The sequence below is a fragment of the Salvelinus sp. IW2-2015 genome, linkage group LG18, assembly GCF_002910315.2.
Source record: "Salvelinus sp. IW2-2015 linkage group LG18, ASM291031v2, whole genome shotgun sequence".
NCBI classification, from domain to species: domain Eukaryota; kingdom Metazoa; phylum Chordata; class Actinopteri; order Salmoniformes; family Salmonidae; genus Salvelinus; species Salvelinus sp. IW2-2015.
The window spans coordinates 33,021,164-33,046,534 of NC_036858.1; the positions used below are offsets into that span (position 1 = coordinate 33,021,164).

Below are 25,371 nucleotides of genomic sequence, written 5' to 3' on the forward strand. Positions count from 1 at the left end.
TCTCTCTCTCCTCTGTATCATCCTTTCATCTTCCTCTGTTTGTTGTCCTCTCTCTCTCTCTGTTTTCTCTCTCTCTCTCTCTCTCTCTCTCTTCTCTTTCTCTCTCTCCTCTCTCTCTCTCTCTCTCTCTCTCTCTCTCTCTCTGTTGTTCTTATCGCTCTCCTTCTCCTCTCTCCTCTTCTCTGCGTCTCTCTGTTCTCTCTCTCTCTCTCTCTCTTCTCTCTCTCTCTCTTGTGTCTTCCCTTTCTCTATTCGACACAGAGAGAGAGAGAGATGGAGAGAGTGAGAGGGAGGTAGAAGACAGAAGAGGAACCATCAGTAACAGTGTTTGGCAGGGTAAGAAGGGCAGACTAAAACTAAATGAAACAGAAATAGAATAGCACTACTTACTGAACTCCGTTCCCGTGATGTGGGCGAGGAGGCGGAAGGACTTGGACTGCACCTGGGAGGAGCTGCGGGCCCAGTCATTCAACTCCATGTCCCTGTCTGCAGTCTTGATGACAGCCTGATACACTGGGGAGGCACTGTCTACCTGAGCGTCTTTTACAGGGAGTGAACTGGAACCACAGAGAGAGGGCTGGCTCGTCACACTGGCACTAATTCCTACCCACCATCGCCATCAGGGCGTTTAGGGATTGGGGGTTGTTATTCAGGTTCTGATCACAGTGTTCAGGAACTGCAGCCCGGTGGTGATGATTTAWAATTGGGGCATGTCTGAGGTTATACATATATTATAACTAACCTGTGTAGCCTGGACATTAAACTGGACATTAAAAAGGAGCGTCCGCCAGCTTACGCTCACACAAACCAGTGATGGAATGCTAAAAAGCCGTCTAATAGTTTCCTATTTTCAGAAGCTTGCATGTGAAGCATTATGGCTGCATAGCTACTAGCTAGCTTGGACCCTGCGCTATCTTTCCTCAACAGCATATTTCAGAAATATCATTTCAAACAATAAAAAAAAAAGAAATAGCGTACCTTCAGCAGGAGGAGGAAAGAGCTCAGAACATTCCGTTTAGTGTCGTTATTAAACCAGTATAGTTCCTGGTACATGGCATAACTATTGCTGGTCAGCTGCGCATTCCCTGAGCACTGATTAGGAGGGTCAGAGTAGTTCTGGCCATATAGCTGAGGCCGGCACTTCAATGTGTCCCTCCTCCGTTCATTTCCTTTTTATATCCATATAAATCATGTTTTTTTTTTTTTGCAATTCAAGAGAAAATGTACTTTTGATAACATCACAGCAGACAATAAAACCTATTTTACAGAGAGCCTTGAAACATAAAGAATCCCTGTGTAGCCAGCGGCGAAGTGGACAYCCTCTAAGAAACGGTTTGCAACACCATGACCAGAGCATTATGGAGGAATGAAGGCATGAGTGGAGCGAGGAATGATTGATGGAGATGGCGAAACTGCCAAACAACACAATTATGATCCTGTGGTTGACCTGTAGGCAATATCGGTTTGCACCTCACTCTGTGCTTTTCTAAAAACTMAAATAATGTATGGCATGAAAACGTCCATATCGATAGATGTTTTCGATACATTTCAAAACAGCACAATTTCAGCACAATTTTCCAACCGAATGGAGAATTGTTTGTTAGTAATCAGATAGTCATTGATAAAGAGCCACACACCATATAGTGATGTTCTCTACAAACAGCTGCTCTGCAATCGACTCCCGTCAAACTATGATGTCATTATTGGATTAAGGGTGCAGAGGCAATATCCGGCAATTCTAGACGTCCTTCCATCAACCCACAAACCACGCCAATTGGTGGTGTGTGTCGAAGATTGCCATGGGTAACAAAATCAGACCCTCCATTCAGTGTGAGGACGTATTGGGTTAGCAGAGAGAAGGTTTGGGACGAGCGAGGTGGACAAGCAMAGAGTAGTGAGGGAAAGGGACATGGAGGAGGCGGCGGAGGGATAWGAAGAGACAGCACACAGGCTGTGCTCYGTAGGTTGTCACAGAGCGGTCTACTTACGCCAAGGGGGAGCCGGCTGGGACTTCCTCTCTATACAGCAGGGATGGGGCAGGGCGAGCGGGCGAGGTGGGGCCGTGGATGGATGGAGAGGGGTGGGGGGGGAAGCAGCATGTCATGGTGGGTGGGATCGACAGTRGAGTGATGGGGTTGGTTGTGGAGGAACCAAGGAAGTGAGAGAGGGAGGATTAGACATGAATTCCATAGGGGATGTCAGAGTGAGACCCTTAGTTTTCCTCAAAGTCACYCAGAAAAAGGCCACTTCYCTCCACATATGAACAAAACAATTTGCCTGTTTACAGGAAGCATGCGTGTCTACGTATTTACATACACTGATACAAATCAAGAGTTGACGGTCCCTTTCATGAAATGATCCATTTTTGCAACGGTAACCAGCTGAATACGATGTGTGTACTGAGATCTCCAAGTACTTGAAAGGTATTCATGAGTGAGGATATGTAAATGGCTCAGGGACGGCTTGGTGACTAACTCGGTGGTTTTATGCTTTTGAAGGTGAGCACGGCATGAAGACGTTCAGAGAGCGAATGGAAAGAACCTAACAAATACACTTGAACACAGCAACAGGTGACCTGCCTTTGTAACAAGGAATACGCCTTTATTAAATGTACTACATCTGTGCCTTGGCGCACAAAACCAAACCCCTTCCGGCACCAGGCAACACAGCAGTAATACAACCACAAAACTAACAGTCAAAACCTGAGCACTGCACCAACACACAACCAACACCACCCTTTAAACACACAGATGTCACTGCTACCTGTCACAAACAATCTGCGTTGCATGTATGCTCCTTCTCGACACATACAGAAGGCACTTAGGACATTCAGTACTGTACAACCATTTTCAAAGGATGGTAACCATCCTAGATCATTAGACTCTGATAAGACATCCTGATGAAGTCAGTCGGTGGTTTGAGTTTCTCCAGCACGGCGCGGCTACACTACGCTGCAGTGCCAGACTAGTTCAGCACAGCCAGCAGAGGAGAGGAAAGGAGGGGTAATACCCTCTTAGAAAAAAAGGGGTTTTACCTGGAACCAATAAGGGTTATTCAAATGGCTCTTCCTATGGGGGACAGCCGAAGAACCCTTTAAAGTTCGAGATGGCACCTTTTTTTCTAAGAGTGTATTAAAGTCATGCAGGCTGGGTAGGAAAGCTACAAAGAGTGGGTGGGGGGAGGAGACAAGGAAAGGGAGGGAGGGAGTGCAGAGGAAGGAGGGTCTTACCCGCCCTCGTGGCCCTTGGACTGGGACTGTCCGGCGATGGCGTCCATGATGGCGTCCTGGGAGTACATGCTAATGGGGGTGTTGTACTGGGCATGGATGATGGTGGCCTTGCCCCCAGGACCCTTCACCTCGATGGGCTTGTGGGTGGACAGGGCAGTGTCCTTCAGCGCATTGGGGTTGAAGTTGGGGATGTAGTCGTTGCTGTTGTGGAGAGCGGTGGAGGGTCCGGAGGAAGGCGGCAGGGTTTTGACGGGGAGGGTGAAGAGGAGAAGAAGGGAAGAGACAGGAGAGAAGAGGGGAAAGGGACAGAGGAAGGTGGCAGTGGAAGGAGAAGTTGCGTGAGATGGAAAGTTCAACAGTGTAATAGCCTGCTAGCAGATCAGTTTGTGCTTCAGCCAACTCCTCTGTCGTGTGTACTGCCATGTGGAACATGATCACGCATGGCACAACAATGGGTGGCACGACAAAAGAGGTGGCTAATGCACAAGAGATCTGCTAGTGTGGGGCTTTGGAGAGAAAGGCAGATCGGTTGCCATAGAGGCGCTGTATGTCACACAGCAAACATGCTCTGTACAGTAAATCTCTCAGTAGAGCAGGCACAGCACAGCTCACATATCTGCACACACACACTCAGGTTTCCCCTCAAGATACGCAGGTCAACCCTCCCAGGTATGTGGGAGCATCACTGCAGGCTCAGATGGTGTTATACAACTGGCCCACAAGTAAACTGATCAAGATAAAAGAGCAAATGGAGATGTTAATATATGCATGCACTGTCGAGTTGCAAAAAATKTAAAGGCTAATTTATTGAACCATTGCATCGTGCAGAGTTTCAAAAATGACCTGCAAATGATTCGTTTATTTTGGTGTTTATTTTTCTTTACATCGTATTTGCCATCTGTCAATGGGAAGCTTCACACTTCCACACTCTCCACCTAAATGTCGTATGTACATGGTTGATGGCTTATGGGAGAATTTAGCATTAAGTCAGAAAATGACCTTTATTCTCGATAAAAAAAATGTCCAAAAACACTATTAATGAACGGGGATCTTGTCTGTGAGGGTTCGCAGGCAACGTCCCCCCCCATGAGACCGAGGTTAAGATTTATTAGACGTTCTCTGGCGGACTTCGACCACCTTGACATTGCAAACCGAAAAAGGTCATTATGAATACCGACACTAGAAGTGCTCATCCATCTCAAAAGGCAGAATCACTACACAACAAGCCAAGACAACGCACATCCACTTCACACCAGAGAGGCTGACACAAGAACAACAACGTGACACCACACCACACAGCTAAACCACACAATCGTCTGGACACACGCTACTACACCACATCCAGGAAGTACTAACTTGGCAGGCGTGTTGAAAATAACCTGAGGCAGCGGCAGTGGAGAAGAGAGAAAGAGACAGTGGTCAACAACACAATTACACTCGACAGTCCACCTCCACAAGGCKGCTCATGTGGCGTGAAAGGCAAGCCGCAACGTGTGTCAGAGATGAGAAAATGGAGTGGTAGACAGAAGTGGGTGAAGACTGACTGAGTTCACTGGGAATCACACAGCGCAACAGTGAAAGCCATCAGTGACAAAGATGTTTTCACCTTTGTTGACGTTCATCCTCGACTATGATTACTGAGGCGTGTCCGTCATTATATAAAGCCATGGCATAGCAGGCTCCTTAAATATATAACACACATATATAATATATATATATAATATAATATATATATATAAAAACATATAACAGACTCTGCTTATGTCAGAGCAGTGGTACGAAGTGATAAAGAGATAGTGGGAGAGAGAGAGTGCAACAGGCGAGAGAGCGATATTTGTCGTACTGCGTGCGTTGAAGACGAGGACAGAAGGCGAGAGAAAGAAAGAGAGAAAGGGAGCGAGAGAGAGAGAGGTGAAGCGAGAGGGCCAGATGAGACAGGCAGATATATTTCGGTAGTGTATGTTTAGCACAGCAGAGGAGAGAGAAACCCGAACCCAGCCATTACAAGGCCTGTTAAAGAGATGACAAGAACAGGTGCTTGCCCTGAACCATCGGCACGGTGACAGAGTAATCTTACCGCACTCCGCAATTATTGCTAGAAGTCTCGTTAAGATTAGCACTAGAGGAACGCTAGTGCACCGTGTTCACATAGCACTGCACTTAGCAATTCTCGAACTTTCTCATATGAAAATGGCGCTATTAGCATTTCATTGACACATCAGACACGTACTAAAAAACGACCCCCAATCTCACTGTGCAGTCACTTCAGCCACCCTGGCCACGTTTAAAGCAGTGGTTTGGTTGATCTCTTCAGATACACACGTACTTGTAAGGCTCGTCTGGGACGTCGCGGCGTGTATTTCGGCAGAGGGGACACCTAATCTCCCGTGGGCTCTTTGTATTACCTGGAGGAGGGCCACAGGCTGAGCTAGGGGGCTTTACGAGGACCGTGCTGCCTCTCCTGCACATTCCCCCCTGGGGCAACCTGAATCACTAGGACCAACTGGGGTTCACCAAGCTGTCTGGAGGCCAGCTCCGGATGAGAATACACAGCTAAATCTGAATGTTCTGAGACTCTTTCCATCCTTCTGTCCCACGAGGGCAGAACAGCAGGGACTGGCTGGAGTAGGCTGGAACCCTTTGAAGTAGGACTGAAGTTAGACATAGACACTGATCTATGGTTAGTTTTGTGGGGTGGGGTGGGGGGGGGGGGCGGGGATCTCCAAATGTTGAAGGTTTTGGAGAGGGTTAGCTGATCTTCTACCCGGAGCTTGTACCCAACCCCCTCTTCTCCACTATGGGGTTAAACAGGCCTAGCCACCCCTGGCTGCTGCTGCTACTACCAGGCTCCCTGGCATTTTCCACTTGGTTACATACCCCACTGAGAGGCCTGCTGCAGAGCCCTTTCCTCTGTGGCTCTCCTGGAGCTGAGCCATCTCTCGCAGGTTCTCAGCCGAGTACAGCCCAATAGGGGTGTTATACTGCGCCTTCTTTGTGGGGGTCGTCTTGCCCCCGGGGCTTGGCGTTTGCCTCTTGGTGGGCGACCCCGAGTAGGAGTTTGTCTCGCCAGACGCCTCTAGTGACACGGAGGAGGTATTGCAGGCCGAAAGGCCGCCATTGATTTGGGTTGTTTGACCCTTCAGGAGGGGAGAGATGTKGGTGAGGTGGATAAGGGGGGAGACAGATAGAGGGGTGGTCAGAGAGAACAAAGCCAAAGGCACTCTATCAAATTCAAAAATAGAGTTGTATGAAGTTATACTTGGAAGGCAGGGGTGAGTGCTGCGTTATCACCAATATCACCAGTAGAGGGCAGTGAGAGACTTCACATAGGCACCCTGCACCTGGCTCCCCACAAAGAGTGTACAATTCTGAGAAGATCAGACCAGCAAGGTCCAGGGCTGTTCTCACAGACCCCAGAGCTGGATGTGCTGCCTCTGTTGCTCCTTAAACCCCTAATGGAGGAGCTTTGCATGGAGCTTTCTGGAACTCTCTCCCCTGATGCCTCTGGCCTGAGAGGAGGTACCGGTTTCACTGAGAGTCCTCAAACCACTCGATCCCATATGAGTGTGACTGAAAAGTGTGTGTGTGTGTGTGTGTGTGTGTGTGTGTGTGTGTGCATCCTTTCTTTATAAGTGCAGGCTACTGAAATTCTACAACTAGGGAAGTATGAAAAATGAGCATTCGTTGTGCTGAATATCTTGGGAGAGTGAGACCGAACAGAGTGTTTCTGGCCGAGTGTGTGACGTCTCTGAAGGTGCTGTCATGCTTACCTTCTGGTGAGGGATCTGTTGCATGGGAGAGTCGATTCTTGGGGTGGCACTTTGCAAAGCTGGGCGCTTTGACCTGCAGCAAGAACAATGAAAATCAGACACATTAGGAATATTACAATTATTGCAGCGTGACTTGGAATTCTACCACATGAATAACACATAACAAGCGGCCGTCAGAAAAGTGTTCTGCACTGAAACAGCTTTCATTTCAACCAAGGTAGTCATAATTGCGGTAATATATTTAAAAGTCCCGCCGACGCCTGAAGTATAAACGTCGCCTTTCATTTTATTGGCATTCTATTGTCGTTAGACATCAAACTTGCTTTTATTGCATTTATTCTTTCCATTTAAGTTGATGTAGTTCTGTCCTTGACGTGTTCTTGTCGATCTCACAGAAATGCTTTGGCATTTAGCCTGGTGGAACGCACACGGCCATTTTCTTATTACTAGAGATATTGGTTATGTAATTATTACCCCAGGATGTGTTATGCCAGAGGGCAATTCGCACAGGATTCGTTATTCCAAACGGCTCCCTGTAATTCTTAATTCTTTTTTTCCCATTCAACTGAGTCTTATAAAGGAAGCCTGGAGGGTTCTATTTTGGGTTGAAGATATTTCAACATCCTTTTTAGACGATTAAAGGCTACACTGATAACTCGCGCTTGGTTGCCCCGTGTCCACGTAATATAATACTGAGGAAGTGTGATCGTGATCATTATCTTAGCGATCTACCGTAGACGTCCCTCCTAATGAAAATGCCCCCCCATCCTGCTGATGTGAGCTGCTGAACATCACTGCTTTGCTATCTAATTCCTACATCAACAGTCAGGCCAGGCAACAAACTTTTTTTTATTGCACATTTAAACAAACTTTGGCAATGTTCAACTTAAATTCATTAGCACAAAGCATCTAGACCTAAACAAAAAGGATTCACTGGGAAAAGTGATTGTAGGCTATTCATATGAAATATATGCTTTGTTTTCATCATCAAATTATCAAATCGGTTCATGTTTCTCAAGCTGCAAGCAACACCTGTCAAACTCTGTAATGTATCGGAAAACACAGGGATGTCAAAAAGCACGGGACTAATATTATCAGAGGACTTTGGAGTTTGCCAAAAAACCATAGGCTATTCCTCCCTTACATAATAATTCAATAATAATATTTTTTTTAGATGTAAGAAAAGTGAGATTTTCCCGTGTTGAATTGCACGTTCACATTTGGAAACATTAACATGTGTAACTCACATTTGCAGTTTCACGTAAGAAAAGTCCACCCACTGTGTACACACTGGCAGAATCAACGTTTTTTCCCCCCATGTCATTTCAATGAAATGATGATGAACCAATGTGGAATAGACGTTGAATTGACGTCTGTGCCCAGTGGACACGTGTAAATGTCACTTTCACGTGTGAAATTGCAAGTTCACACATGGGGGTAAAATAGTGCATTCCTCCTCACATGTGTAAAGGTGCTGATAACATGTTGCCGTAGCAATGTTTCCACATGGCAAATTCTGTAATGGCACTCTGTAAAAGGTTACTTAGCCTACCGGAGTTGAAATAGTTATTTCTTAATTCTGTGCCATCCACTCCATTATAGTAGTAGTCCTCCATGGCGATGCATTGAGTAGGGCTGTGCCATCCACTCCATTATAGTAGTAGTCCTCCATGGNGTAGTAGTCCTCCATGGCGATGCATTGAGTAGGGCTGTGCCATCCACTCCATTATAGTAGTAGTCCTCCATGGCGATGCATTGAGTAGGGCTGTGGCAGTCACGACATTTTGTCAGCCGGTGATTGTCAAGCAAATAACTGCCTGTCTTACAGTAATTGACCGGTAATTAACATAAGCACATTTAGCATCTCCTGGCTTCCACACGTAGCCTACAAGCCACTGACGCAGACCTTTGGAACATCTATATTTTAAAAAGTCGAATAAATCCATGTAATATAATAGCCCACACCTTCACAATAAATCCATTCTTTATTTTAGACAGGTCTAAAGAAACATGATATGAAGAAAATGGAGTCTATTTCAGAAGAACAGAATAGCATACTCTGAGTTAGTTGTCCTTATGTTAGGTCAGGGGTGTCAAAGTCAAATGGACGGAGGGCCAAATAAAAAATTTAGCTACAAGCCGAGGGCCGGACTGTTCGAATGTTCATTGAAAAATTTTTAAATGACGCATATAGTCTAGTGAACCTAATTGAACCTACTGAAAACCTAACAAATATATTCCAATATGATCAGATAAATAAAGCAATATTTTCTTATGGCTCTGTCAGTAATCTTTAATTTTCAACAGACACAAAAGACAAATTTCCTTTATATAAAAATCCCCATAACATGAACATTAAATGAAAGAAACCGGTATTCAAGGCACCATCAGTAGCCTATATTTTCTATTTTAGCAAAAGTGGGCTATAATTACTGTCAAGAAAAAAAAACAATAATAGCAATTTTCTATACTCCACTCAACTGAAATATTTTTAAAATATAATTGGATTGAATACAATAAAATAAAGTGCAAAAATCTATTAATCAAAAACAACACTTTGTTTAAGGAGAAGTAACATGCAGTGAAAACAAATATAAAACTTTAACTTTTAAACTTGAACTGAGTAAAAACTCTAAATATGTGATTGCACAGTAATGTTCACTTGTTTGAGGTTGAGGGTGATACTTGGTGTGTCCCATCTTTTCCACAAGTCATCAATGTTCGGGGTAAGGCTCTGAGCTGAGGAAATCCTCAGAATTGAGTGGAGTGTTCAGCAGTAAGTCGACTTCTGTGTGATGTTTTGTTCAGGTTCACAAAAAAAAAGTTGTTCACACAGGTATGTGCTGCCAAACATAGACAACTGTTGAGCAGCCTGGATGCGCAGCTGGGGCATTGTGGGAGGAAACGGGCGAACTCCGCAGCACACTGCCGCATATTTTGCCCTCATGCATCATTGCATTGGAGGTCAATCAATTCCATTTGGAGGTTTGGTGGTGAGCTTTCCACGTCAACAGCAAATGGGTTACCGAGCAGTTCCAAACCTGCTTTTTGTGCTTCAAAGTCAGCAAATCGGCGTCGAAAGTCAGCGGCAAGCATACTATTTTATCAGCAACTGTGCGCTCGGGAACGCACTGGTAAGAGAGCTTCTCTTCATGGCTGGCAGCTGGGAAAGTGGCTCAAATTTTCTTTCCGCATCTGCGTCCCCACAGAGTCAGTTTGGTTTTAAATGCTTCACTGTACTGTACAATATCAGAGATAATGATCCCGACCCTGCAGCTGCAAGTTCATGCATTCAGATACTCGTAATGTCACACAGAAAAGCCATTTCACACAGAAACATTTCGTCTCGGAGTTGTTTGTGTCTTTCCTTTGCTGTCCAAGAACAGACAAATCTCCTCACGAAGCTCGAAACATCTTTGAAGCACCTTTCCCTGGCTTAGCCATGCGACCTCTGTGTGATAAGGCAAATCACCATGCTCCGTTTCTAATCCGTCAAGAATGCCTTGAACTGGCGGTGATTCAAACCTTTGGCTCTGATAAATAACTGTGGGCGTGATGATGTCATTACATGCTCCATTTTCAAGGCTTTACCGCACAACGCTTCCTGGTGTATGATACATGATAAGCTGTCACTCACCTGTCGCGTTTTCTCTTGCATCTTTTCCCGTATCTTCGCCACCAGTCCGTTCCTGTGTCCACACATGCGCAGGTGCGTCGGTTGTCAAACCAACGAGTTTTTCCCAAGGCAGCTCCATCTCATTTACACATCTTGACACCTCTTCATACAAATCAGCCCCGTAGTTGTGCCATGCATAGGACGATAAGCCAAAAACTCCTTGTCACGCTTAGCGAGTCCATCCGCGGATGAAAATTGACAACTGGGCAATGTCAGAATGTCGGTGCCTCTTCCACAGCCAAGGAATATGCAATGAAATCTTTTCCTTTTTCACAAGCTGCTCTTTTAGATTGAGGACAACTGGTCTACTCTCTCGGCAATGGTGTTTCTGCTCAGACTCACAATTAAAAAGAGTTGCCTTTTTTCTGGGCAAACTTCGTCACAAATTTAATCATGCAGTTTTTGATGAAATCCCCCTCGTAAATGGCGGGCTGATTAGCGATCTCTTCTGCCAAAAAAAACTGGCCTTGACAGCAGCCTGCCTTGTGATTTGGCTTTTTTGAACAGAGCCTGTCGAGATTTGAGGCTCGTTTTAATTCCTCTTGCCTTTGTAGCCTTTGTCCATGTCCATTTCTTGTTTTGTCCGCGTGTTTCGTTTCATATATGTCGTCTCAGATATACTCTTTCAGTACGCCACACTTTTCTCCACACAGAAGACACACAGGTTTCCAGCTACCTCCGTGAACATTAACCGATCCCACCTTGTTTGAAACCCCGGTTCTCAGTGTCCATCCGTTTTGCACATTTTTGATGGGTATCTGAAGTTAATTTTACTGTGATGCTGACATGCTGTGCAATAAATATTGAAATGAAGCAGCCTACTGCTCGGTGCGTCACCGTTGCAATTTGTGGGAAATGTAGTATTGGTGCGTGAAAAGATCTGCGGGCTGCCGGCTGTGCTGGGTCTGCTGGGCCGGTTCTAATAATAAATCAAGATCATCCCAGGGGCCGTAAAAAACCTTCTCGCGGGCCGGATGTGGCCCGCGGGCCTTGACTCTGACATATGTGTTTAGGTCTTCATCTGGCTATGCCATAAGGCTGTGGGTTACACTAGTTCATTTAGCAGACAAGATTCGCTTAGAATTCCGTGGCATTATTTTATAGTATGAAGAATTCAATTGAACAAAGATGAGCAAAATAGAAAGGATAAGTTCTCCAAAGGATTTGAGGGAGTGCGCACATGCGGCTATTATATGTTGAGCGGTTAACAAAGAAATAGGTACTCCTTCCTATATGCTCATTTTAGAGTTATTAATGTAACTTTAGTTGTTCTAAAAACGTTGGGCTATACAGTGCCTTCGGAATGTATTCAGACAACTTTACTTTTTCCACATTTTGTTACATTACAGCCATATTCTAAAATGTATTAAAAAAAAAATATTCCCCTTCATCAATCTACACACAATACCCCATAATGACAAAGCAAAAACAGGTTTTTCGAAATGTTTGCTAATATATATATATATATATATATATATATATATATATATATATATATATATATATATATATATTACATCTACATAAGTATTCAGACCCTTTACTCAGTACTTTGTTGAAGCACCTTTGGCAGCAATTACAGCGTCGATTATTTTGGGGTATGACACTACAAGCTTGGCACACCTGTATTTGGGGAGTTTCTCCCATTCTTCTCTGCAGATCCTCTCAAGCTCTGTCAGGTTGAATGGGGAGCGTTGCTGCACAGCTATTTTCAGGTCTCTCCAAAGATGTTCGATCGGGTTCAAGTCCAGGCTCTGGCTGGGCCACTCAAGGACATTCAGCGACTTGTCCCGAAGCCACTCCTGCGTTGTCTTGGCTGTGTGCTTAGGGTCGCTGTCCTGTTGGAAAGTGAACCTTCACCCCAGTCTGAAGGCCTGACAGCACAGGAGCAGGTTTTATTCAAGGATCCCTGCACTTTACTCCGTTCATCTTTGCCTCGATCCAGTCCCTGCCGCTGAAAAACATCCCCACAGCACGATGCTGCCACCACCATGCTTCACCGTAGGGATGGTGCCAGGTTTCCTCCAGACGTGACGCTTGGCATTCAGGCCAAAGAGTTCAAGTTTCATCAGAAGAGAGAATCTTGTTTCTCATGGTCTGTGAGAAATAGGTGGCTTTTGGCCAACTCCAAGCGTGCTGTCATGGGCCTTTTACTGAGGAGTGGCTTCCGTCTGGCCACTCTACCATAAAGGCCTGATTGGTGGAGTTTTACAGAGATGGTGATCTTCTGGAAGGTTCTCCCATCTCCACAGAGGAACTCTGGAGCTCTGTCAAAGAGACCATCAGGTTCTTGGTCACCTCCCTGACCAAGGCCCTTCTCCCCTGATTTCTCAGTTTGGCTGGGCAGCCAGCTCTAGGAAGTCTTGATGGTTCCAAACTTCTTCCATTTAAGAATGATGGAGGCCCCTGTGTTCTTGGGGACCTTCAATACTGCAGAAGATACCCTTTCCCAGTACCCTTTTTTGGTACCCTTCCCCAGATCTGTGCCTCGACACAATGTTGTCTCAGAGCTCTACGGACAATTCGTTCGACTTCATGGCTTGGTGTTTGCTGTGATATGCACTGTCAACTGTGGGAACTTATATAGACAGGTGTGTGCCTTTCCAAATCATATCCAATCAATTGAATTTAGCACAGGTGGACTCCAATCAAGTTGTAGAAACAACTCAAGGATGATCAATGGAAACAGGATGCACCTGAGCTCAATTTCAAATCTCACAACAAAGGGTCTGAATACTTATGTAAATAAGGTATTTCTGTTTGTTATTTTTAATAGATTTGCAAAAATGTATAAAAAAACATTTTAAAAAAGCCTAACGAACAGCAAAAGCACTAGCCTATGTCAATATACTATCCCCCATAGTACAAAAGGTGACATTCTATTCTGTGCTAGAAATATATATTCCATACATAGTCTGGGACAGCTGTGGGATGAGATCGATCCCAAATTAATTTAACCACTAGCATCAAAAAAATAATTACGCAATGAGGCTGACAACAGATCAGAACGTTTAGCTTAAAATGTTAATAAACTAGTAGGCTATTTCTTCACATTATACGTGCAGCAATCTGCACATGGCAGTAGCATAAAGCGTCCATTAGCGGGAAAACACCATTATCAAAAGTGACCGCAAATGTGATTATGCATATAATGCTCTTATTATAAAAGGCGCATTTTTAATGGTGAAAATTATCTTCCCCAAACTTGAAACTCACGTGCTGCATATGTACGCCAGTTAGACTCTACACCACTTGTAACGCAGATTCATGTGCTTAATTTTAAGAAGTTATTTGGCCACTTTAGTTGTGATACAAACCTTATCAAAACATATGGGCTAGGCTACATGTGGTGTTCGACTATGATTAGAACAATTCACAAAAAAAAGTTTGTTTCTTGCCTTACACTGGGCATCATTCACAAGTGATAATATATAATTCACAAGAAATAGGCTAATATTGTCACCCATCAGACTAATCTTGATGTAATCTTGTCTTTACATATACTAAATAATATGTGTGAATTTGTTTTGATTTAAAATGGACCATAATCATGCACCTGACTCGAAACAGGGGCAGCGGGAAAAAAGAAAATGTTATCTATGCACTTAAATAGCGAATGAAGGACGCTTTTCCCGTGGTTCATTTTCATGCCAACCAAATAGGCTATACTCCTGTTGTAAAGAGAAGCAAAGTACTTAATATTAGGAAAGTTGAGAAATAAATATAGTAGGCCTAGCCTATAGAAAGTTGATGGGATCCTCCTCTTTTTAAACGGAAGCCATCACTCTGTTTTCTCACACAATTGCACAGCCTATAGTGTATGTAAACTTCCGACTTCAACTGTACATAAATATCTCATTCACGTAACTATTCACACCCCTGAGTCAATACATGTTAGAATCACCATTGGCAGCGATTACAGCTTTGAGTCTGTTCTGGGTTTCTTAAAAATAAATAAAAAATCAAGCTCTGTCAAGGTGGTTGTTAATCATTGCTAGTCAGCCATTTTCAAGTCTTGGCATAGACTTTAAAGCCGATTTAAGTCAAAACTGTAACTATGCCCTTCAAAACTGTAACAATAGGTGTCGTTCTTTGTGAGGCATTGGAAAACCTCCCTGGTCTTTGTGGTTGAATCTGTGTCTGAAATTCACTGCTCTACTGAGGGACCTAACAGATAATTGTATGTGTGGGATACAGAGAGGAGGTAGTCATTCAAATATCATGTTAAACACTATTATTGCACAGAGTTCGTGTGACTTGTTAAGCCATTTTGTACTCCTGAACTTATATCGGCTTGCCATAACAAAGGGGTTGAATACTTATTGACTCAAGACATTTCAACATTTCATTTTTAATTAATTTGTCAACCAACATTTCTAAAAACATAATTCCACTTTGACATAAAAAAAAACGTATTCAGAATCGGTGGGTCCCCTGCGGGACGGTTGAGCTAACGTAGGCTAATGCGATTAGCATGAGGTTGTAAGTAACAAGAACATTTCCCAGTACATAGACATATCTGATATTGGCAGAAAGATTAACAAGAATTTAAGCTAACTGCACTGGCCAATTTACAGTAGCTATTACAGTGAAATAATACCATGCTATTGTTTGAGGAGAGTGCACAGTTTTGAACATGAAAAGTTGTTAATAAACAAATTAGGCACATTTGGACAGTCTTGATAGAACATTTTGAACAGAAATGCAATGGTTTATTGGATCCGTCTAAAACTTTGCACATACACTGCTGCCACCTAGTGGCCAAAATCTAAATTGCGCCTGGGCTGGAATATTACATTATGGCCTTTCTCTTCCATTTCAAAGATGATGGTACAAAAAAAACACCCAAAAATTGTTTTTTTCTTTGTATTTGCTTTTACCAGATTGAATGTGTTATATTCTCCTACATTAACTTCACATTTCCACAAACTTCAAAGTGTTTCCTTTCAAATGGTATCAAGAATATGCATATCCCTGCTTCAATGCCTGAGCTACAGGCAGTTAGATTTGGGAATGTCATTTTAGGCGAAAATGTTTAAAAAAGGGTCCGATCCTTAAGAGGTGGTTGTTATTAAACATTTTCAACGCTGTATTTTGTTTTAATCCAGGACAAATGTGGACCGTCCAGACTTTCAATGTAGCAACTGTTTGCTTGCAGAGGACTACAGGGGTGTAGTGGCTACTCTCAGTAAACAAGTAGCGAATCTGCACAAGCTACTGGGGAATCCTACTTTTTCTTTCTCTTCTACCCTAGTAGCCGGACGCCGCTCTGGCCTGGTGGAAGTGTCGGCTCTCCACAGCCAACTGGCTGGCACTCTGCAGAGATCCCCCTTCCCTGGAGAATGGAGCTATTAGGATGCTCCTGGATGACTTGGGGGATGTTCCTGTTCTCGACCCTACCAACCAGCCATAGAGACATGACACTCGCCATGGAAGTCGAAAACAGCGTCCTCTGGCAACGGGGGCCTCTGTGTAGATGGACCGGACACAGCCTGGACCGGAAACAGACCAGAAATAGTTTCAACGCTCTAGATCAGGAGGTTCTGGCGCCTTCTTCACTGGGGGCTTCCGATTCGAGATCGGATCCGGAGGTACCTGCGCCTTCATACTCTGTTCTGTCTCCCTCTCTGGTGGCTGTCTGAGACGCTGGCCCATTCTTCATCCATGATGGATACTACAGCTGGCTCGGGTCCTTCGGGTCCCACCGCCCTTCGGTCTTCGAGGGGTTTGTGAAACCACGAGGGAAAAGAACAGCCAGACCTCCTCAGCCATTGCACCAGCTGTCGTCATCAGCAGTTCTACTGTAAGAAACATCTTGGTTCCCGGGGCAAAAACCCTGCTCTATCCTGGGGAACGAGTACAGGACATTACAAGGCTGCTTCCGACCGTTCTACGACAGATGCCTGGAGCTGACGCTGTCGTAGTCCATCTGGGGTCTAACGACATCAGGAGGGCAAGCTCGGAACTTCTGAAAACAGATTTTAAAGAACTGATTCTAGCACTCAAAGATTCCAAAAAGCGGACAATTGTTTCAGGTCTGGTACCCTTGTTGGGCCGTAGTATTAAGTAGTTTTTGGGGGTATCTGTACTTTACTATTTTTGATTATTGACAACTTTTACTCCACTATATTCCTAAAGAAAATAATGTACTTTTTACTCCATACACCCAAAAGTACTCGTTACATTTTGAATGCTTAGCAGGAAAGGAAAATGGTTCAATTCACACACTAATCAAGAGAACATCCCTGGTCATCCCTAATAGCTGATCTGGCGGACTCACTAAACACAAATGCTTCATTTGTAAATGATGCCTGAGTGTTGGAGTGTGCCCCTGGCCATCCATAAATTGAAAAAAACAAGAAAATGGTGCCGTCTGGTTTGCTTAATATAAGGAATTTGAAATTATTTATACTTTTGATACTTCAGTACATTTAATCAATTACATTTACTTTTGATACTTAAGTATATTTAAAAACAAATACTTTTAGACTTTTACTCAAGTAGTATTTTACAGGGTGACTCACTTGAGTCATTTTCTATTAACGTATCTTTACTTTTCCCACCACTGGCCACGAGTGTGAAACATTCAGCAGGCTACTGGCATTACACACCTGGCTAAAATATTACTGTAGCTCTGTTTGAATCACTTTTATAGAGAACTTCGACACATTCTGGAAACAGAAGATGCTCTACAGGAATGACGGAGTCCATCCAAATCATCTTGGTTCCTGGACTCTGGCCACGCATTTGAAGGCTGCATTGAGACAATGACTTATCAATGACCTAAGACCAGCTCAGTTAATCCCTACCATTGTGTCGCTGAGTTGTCATAATGCTGCATTAAATGTACATTATCCCAGGGGCTTTGGCAGAGACAATGTAAGTAACTTAATTTATGTCTCCCTAACTACCCTGAATGCCTCTGTTGATCCTACATCTATTGTATGCAGTAATCATGTGCCTATGAACCAGAGTTATGCTGTTAGCACTGAGGCCCTAGTAGGAAGTCCACTGTGTGCTGCTTACCCTTCACTATCAGCTCAAATATTAATAACATGAGCATGTCTACTGCTGATAAGCTTCTCAGTAAAGCAATAAAAACAATCAAGCATCCAGGAAAGTGCTAAAAATAGCCCACATTAACATATATAGCTTAAGAAACAACTTGCTAGTAACAGATGTCAAGGTGACTAGTACGGTGGCTGACTAGGCTCATTCACAACACAGATGACATTCATATTCTGACCATCTCTCACTTAGATAATACAGTGGTAGCAATACATGGTTATAACATCTACAGAAAATACAAAAATGCCAATTGGGGCGGTGTTGCAGTCTATATTCAGAACCACATTCCTGTAAAGCTTAGAGAGGACTGCATGTTAAATAAATACTGTTGAAATAATATGGTTACAGGTTCATCTGCCTCACCTAAAGCCCATTCTTGTGGGAAGCTGCTCTAGACCACCAAGTACTAACAGTCAGTATCTGGATAATGTGTTTGAAATGCTTGATAAAGTATGTGATATCAACAGAGAGGTATGTTTTCTGGGTAATTTCAATATACTGACTGGCTTTCATGAAGCTGCTCACTCAAGAAAAAGCTTCAAACTGTAACCAGTGCCTGCATCCTGGTTCAGGTTATCAGTCAAGCGTCCAAATCCATTCGACGTTGTGACCACAATATACAGTTGAAGTCAGAAGTTTACATACACTTAGGTTGGAGTCATTAAAACTTGTTTTTCAACCACTCCACAAATTTCTTGTTAACAAACTATAGTTTTGGCATGTCGGTTAGGAAATCTACTTTGTGCATGACACAAGTCATTTTTCCAACAATTGTTTACAGACAGATTATTTCATTTATAAGTCACTATCACAATTCCAGTGGATCAGAAGTTTACATACACTAAGTTGACTGTGCCTTTAAACAGCTTGGAAAATTCCAGAACCTGTCATGGCTTTAGACGTTTTGATAGGCTAATTGACATAATTGGAGTAAATTGGAGGTTAACACCATGGGACCACGCAGCCATCATACCGATCAGGAAGGAGACGCGTTCTGTCTCCTAGAGATGAACACACTTTGGTGCAAAAAGTGCAAATCAATCCCAGAACAACAGCAAAGGACCTTGTGAAGATGTTGGAAGAAACAGGTACAAAAGTATCTATATCCACAGTAAATTGAGTCCTATATTGACATAACCTGAAAGGCCGTTCAGCAAGGTAGAAGCCACTGCTCCAAAACCGCCATAAAAAAGCCAGACTACAGTTTGCAACTGCACAAGGATACAAAGATCGTACTTTTTGGAGAAATGTCCTCTGGTCTGATGAAACAAAAATAGAACTGTTTGGCCATAATGACCATCATTATATTTGGAGGAAAAAGGGGGAGACTTGCAAGCCGAAGAACACCAACCCAACCGTGAAGCACGGGGGTGGCAGCATCATGTTGTGGGGGTGCTTTGCTGCAGGAGGGACTGGTGCACTTCACAAAATAGATGGCATCATGAAGGAAAAAAAAGTGGATATATTGAAGTAACATCTCAAGACATCAGTCAGGAAGTTAAAGCTTGGTCGCAAATGGGTCTTCCAAATGGACAATGACCCCAAGCATACTTCCAAAGTTGTGGCAAAATGGCTTAAGGACAACAAAGTCAAGGTACTGGAGTGGACATCAAAAAGCCCTGACCTCAATCCTATAGAAAATGTGTGGCAGAACTGAAAAATCGTGTGCGAGCAAGGAGGCCTACAAACCTGACTCAGTTTCCACCAGCTCTGTCAGGAGGAATGGGCCAAAATTCACCCAACTTAATTGTGGAAGCTTGTGGAAGGCTACCCGAAACGTTTGACCCAAGTTAAACAATTTAAAGGCAAYGCTACCAAATACTAATTGAGTGTATGTAAACTTCTGACCCACTGGGAATGTGATGAAATAAATAAAAGCTGAAATAAATCATTCTCTCTACTATTATTCTGACATTTCACATTCATAAAATAAAGTGGTGATCCTAACTTAACTAAGACAGGGAATTTTTACTCGTATTAAATGTCAGGAATTGTGAAAAACTGAGTTTAAATGTATTTGGCTAAGGTGTATGTAAACGTCCGACTTCAACTGTAGTAGCCATATCTAGGAAAACCAAAAGTTCCAAAAGCTGGGCCAATTATAGTATATAAAAGACGTCATACAATACGTTTTGTAGTGATTCTTATATTGATGAAAAATTATATTTAAAAAATTATATTTGCTGGTCTGTGATGAGGAACAACCAGACACTGCACTTGACACTTTTATGAAATTGCTTATTCCAGTTACTAATAAGCATGCACCCATTAAGAAAAGTATTGTAAAAATGATTTAATCCCCTTGGATTGATGAGGAATTGAAAAATGGTATGGTTGAGAGGGCTGAGGCAAAAGGTATGGCAAATAAGTCTGTCAGCACAACCGATTGGCAAACGTAGTGCAAATTAAGAAATCATGTGACTAAACTGAATAAAAAGAAGAAACTACACAATGAAACAAATATAAATGATTTAAAGAATGACAGTAAAATGCTTTGAAGCACCTTAAATACTCAGCTCCATCATTCATTGAATCAGATGGCTTATTCATCAAAAAACCCACTGATATTACCAACTATTGTAATGATTTGTTTAATTGCAAAGATAAGCAAACTTAAGCATGACATGCCAGCAACAAACGCCGACACTACACATCCAAGTATGTCTGACCAAATTATGAAAAACAAGCATTATAATTTGGAATTCTGTGAAGTGAGTGTGGAAGAGGTGAAACAATGATTGTTGTCTATCAACAATGACAAGCCACCGGGGTCTGACAACTTGGATGAAAAATGACAGGATAATAGCGGACAATATTGCCACTTCCTATTTTCCATATTTTCAATGTAAGCCTACTAGAAGGTGTGTTCCCTCAGGCCTGGAGGGGAAGCAAAAGTCATTCTGCTACCTAAGAATAGTGAAACCCCCTTTACTGGCTCAAATAGCCAACCAATCAGCCTGTTACCAACCCTTAGTAAACTTTTGGGAAAAATTGTGTTCGACCAGATACAATGCTATTTTACAGTAAACAAATTGACAACAGACTTTCAGCAAGCTTATAGGGAAGGACATTCAACAAGCACAGCACTTACAGAAATGACTGATGATTGGCTGAGAGAAATTGATTCTAAAAAATATTGTGGGGGCTGTTTTGTTAGACTTCAGTGCGGCTTTAGACATTATTGATCATAGTCTGTTTCAGGAAAGACGCATGTGTTATGGCTTTACACCCCCTGCTATATTGTGGATAAAGAGTTACCTGTCGAACACAACAGAGGGTGTTCTTTAATGGAAGCCTCTCCAACATAATCCAAGTAGAATCCCTTCCTTTTTTCAATCTTTACTAACGACATGCCGCTGGCTTTAAGTAAAGCCAGGGTGTCTATGTATGCGGTTGACTCAACAATATACACATCAGCTACTACAGCAACTGAAATGACTGCAACAATTAAAAAAGAGCTGCAGTTAGTTTCAGAATTGGTGGCAAGGTATAAGTTAGTCCTTAATATTTAAAAAACTAAAAGCATTGTATTTGGTGACAAATAATTTACTAAACCCTAAATCAACTAAATATTGTAATGAATAATGTGGAAAATTAGCAAATTGAGATGACTAAACTGCTTGGAGTAACCATGGATTGTAAACTGTTATGGTCAAAACATCTTGATACAACAGTAGCTAAGATTGGGAGAAGTCTGTCTATAATAAAGCGCTGCTCTGCCTTCTTAACAGCATTATCAACAGGGCAGGTCCTACATGCCCTAGTTTTGTCGCACCTGGACTACTGTTGAGTCGTGTGGTCAGATGCCACAAAGAGGGACTCAGGAAAATTGAAATTAGGCCAGAACAGGGCAGCACGTCTGGCCCTTAAATGTACACAGAGAGCTAACATTAATGATATGCATGTCAATCTCTCATGGCTCAAATTGGAGGAGAGATTGACTTCATCACTACTTGTCTTTGTAAGAAGTGTTGACAAGCTGAATGCACCGAGCTGTCTGTTTAAACTACTAGCACACAGCTCGGATACCCATGCATACCCCACAAGACATGCCACCAGTGGTCTCGTCACAATCACCAAGTCCAGAACAGACTATGGGAGGTGCACAGTACTACATAGAGCCATGGCTACATGGAACTCTATTCCACATCAGGTAACTGATGCAAGCAGTAGAATCAGATTAAAAACACAGATAGAAATACACAGATAGAAATACACCTTATAGAACAGCGGGACTGTGAAGAGATACACACACGCATACACACTCTACACATACATTGTAATATTGTTGTATGGTGGTATTATACATTTTGTATTGTTGATATGTAGTGGTGTAATAATGTTATATGATGTACTGTTTTAGATTTTGTTTCATGGGTAATGTAAGTGTCTTGATGTGTTTGGACCCCAGGAAGATGGGGATCCCAAATAAATACAAATAACTAGCTGCCAAGAATCCATTTCGGGCTATCAAATAAGTTATAATAGCTAGCTTGTCTAACTGGCATGCCTGTTGTCAAGGTTGGTAGGCTTTAGAAAAGCAAGCAATAACTAAATATACTGAATAAGGATGTGTTTGTAAATTCATTCTGGAGTGCCAGAGTCAGACTGTCAGACTTTGTCAGACTGTCCTTTCGTAAATTCAGAGTGTTTTGCTCTCGGCGCGTGCAGAGCGCACACTGGATGCTCTGGCCGAGGAGTAGGGTTGATCCGAGCATTCTGACCTCACAACGGCATTCAAGCACCCAAGCTAACTGGCTAACGTTGGATAGCTTGCTAGCTACTTCTAGACACAATGAGAGAACACGTCACGGCCATATTCAAAGGGTGTTGAGAGTTCATAAATTCATCAGTTATTCTGCGCTCTGGCACACTCAGGCGAGAGTGCTCTGAAAATGGAGTAAATAGCCAGAGTGAACTAAGACTCACATTCCTTTCAAATGATTTACCCAGATTTTTGTTGGAGATGCAGAGAACAATTTTTAGTTTCTTAATAAAACCAGACTCAAGATGTATGCTTAGATATGCAGATTTTAAAAAACACTTACAAGGCTGCCGGGCCAGACAAAACATCAGAGTGCATTCTCAAAGCATGCGCACGCCAGCTGGCAAGTGTCTTCACGGACATTTTCAATCTCTCCTTGTCCCAGACTGTAATCTCAACGTGTTTCAAGCTGAGCACCATTGTCCCTGTTCCCAAGAACTCCAAGTTAACCTGCGTAAATGACTATCGCCCTGTAGCACTCACATCTGTAATTAAGTGCTTTGAAAGGCTGGTCATGACACACAACACCATCATCCCAGACACCCTGGACCCACTCCAATTCGCATACAGCCCCGACATCCTGACGCGACGGCCCCATGTGGTGAGGGTGGCAACAACCCCTCCGACATGCTGACCCTCAACATTGGGGCCCCTTAATGGTGGGTGCTTAGTCCCTCATCAAGTTTGCTGACGACACAACAGTGGTAGGCCTGATCACCGACTGCGATGAGACAGCTTACAAGGAAAAGGTCAGAGACTTAGAAATGTGGTGCCATGACAACTACCTCTCCTTCAACATCAGTTAAACCAAGGAGTTGATCGTGGACTACAGGAGAAAATGGGATGGCACGCTCCCATCTACATCGATGGGGCTGTAGTGGAGATGGTCGAGAGCTTCAAGTTCCTTGGCGTCCACATCACTAAGGATTTAACATGTTCCACACACACCCGCACAGTCATGGAGAGGGCACAACAGTGCCTCTTCAAAAGATTTGGCATGGGACCCTGGGATCCTAGCTGCACCACTACAGCTCCAGCGCATAGTATGGAAAATGCACCACCTTCAACTGCAAAACTCTACAGAGGGTGGTGCGGAGAACACAGTACATCACTGGGGCCGAGATCCCTTCCATCCAGGACCTCTATATCAGGCAGTGTCAGAGGAAGGCCTAAAGAATTGCCAAAGCCTCCAGCCAACCAAGCCATAGACTGTTCTCTCTGCTACCTTCTGGCAAAAGGTACTAGAGCATCGGCTCTCGGAACAACAGGCTCAGAGACAGCTTCTACCCTCAAGCCATAAGACTGCTAAATAGTTCATTAATGATTACCCAGACTATCTGCACAGACCCCATCTTGCACTGACTCTACAGTATGCACACTCAACACTATACAGTGAGCTCCAAAGTATTGGGACATTGACACAATTTATGTTGTTCTGGCTCTGTACTAAAGCACTTTGAAATGATACAATGACTATGAAGTGCAGACTCTCAGGTTTAATTTGAGGGTATTTTCAACCATATCGGGTGAACCTGTTTAGAAACTACTGTACATTGTCCCCCCTTTTTAGGAGACCAAAAGTATTGGGTCCAATTCGCTTATATGTGTATTAAAATAGTCAAAAGTTTTGTATTTGGTCTCGTATTCCTAGAATGCAATGATTACATCAAGAGTGTGACTCTACAAACTTGTTGGATGCATTTTCTGTTTGCTTAGCTTGTGTTTCAGATTCATTTGTGCTCAATATAAATAATGTATTGTGTCATTTTGGAGTCACTTTATTGTAAATAAGAATATAATGTTTCCAAACACTTCTGCATTAATGTGGATGAAACCATGATTACGGACAATCCTACATGAATCGTGAAAAACGATGAGTGAGAAAGTTAGACACAAAGATCATACCCCAAAAAAAGCATGTCTTGGGGGTATGATATTTGTGGGTCTGTAACTTTCTCACTCATCCTTATTTAGAAACATATTCTATTCTTATTCACAATAAATGTGTCTCATTTCAAATCCAAAGTGCTGGAGAACAGAGACAAAACAACAACAAAAAATGTGCCACTGTCCCAATACTTTTTACACACTATATACACACACACACTACACTGACACTCTCCCACAAACCCCTGCCACATTCACACACACACTACAAGCATAACGACAACACAAACACGCACACACTTTTACACTCATCATATGCCGCTGCTACTCTGCTCTTTATTTGACTCGTATTATTCTCTACGTGATGCCTAGCCACTTTACCCTGCCTTCATGTACATATGTAACTGAAATACCTCATACCCCTGCACATTGATGTGGTACTCCCTGTATATAGCTCAATTCATGTGTCTTTTATTTGTCGTGTTTTACTCTGCATCATTGGGAAGAGCTCCTAAGCAAGCATTTTGCGGTTACAGTAAGTCTACACCTGTTGTATTTGGCGCAGATGACAAATAAAATGCATTTATTCAAATAGACGGCGACCCATATCGGCCCACCCTTACTCCCACTCATCAATGGTGCCCTTACAACAACAAAAAACATGTCAAATTTGAACGTTTCTCATGTGTAGCTTAAATTGTTACATGTGAAAACCATATTTTCAGATGTATAAAATGTAGAGTTCACATGTTAACACCACCTTTTCAAATGTGATAAGAAAAACATGTTTTCACCTCACATGTGAATTGCAGTTGCACATGTAAAATTTGCAGTTTCACATGTTAAAAAGTTAACGTGAAAATCGAATGTGCAAAAACTCATGTGAAAATCTCACATTCGCATGTAGAATTGCAGTTCACATTTTTAACCTTTATTTAACGAGGCAAGTCAGTTAAGAACAAATTCTTATTTACAA

The 25,371-nt window shown here is 42.9% G+C and overlaps 1 protein-coding gene across 3 annotated transcripts in view; it reads right to left on the reverse strand.

Annotated features, from left to right (window-relative positions):
- ldb3a (LIM domain binding 3a) overlaps nt 1-25,371 on the reverse strand; it is a 91,223-nt gene that overhangs the window by 21,227 nt on the left and 44,625 nt on the right. Inside the window, exons 3-7 of one of the 3 annotated variants that reach the window (XM_070448440.1) lie at nt 7,000-7,072; nt 4,586-4,608; nt 3,230-3,430; nt 1,989-2,018; nt 391-557 (exon numbers count right to left, since the gene is read on the reverse strand). In XM_070448440.1, coding sequence (XP_070304541.1) covers nt 391-557; nt 1,989-2,018; nt 3,230-3,430; nt 4,586-4,608; nt 7,000-7,072 — 494 coding nt within the window. The remainder of the gene's footprint in view (nt 1-390; nt 558-1,988; nt 2,019-3,229; nt 3,431-4,585; nt 4,609-6,999; nt 7,073-25,371) is intronic. The other 2 variants (XM_070448439.1, XM_070448441.1) reach the window with 2 other exon arrangements.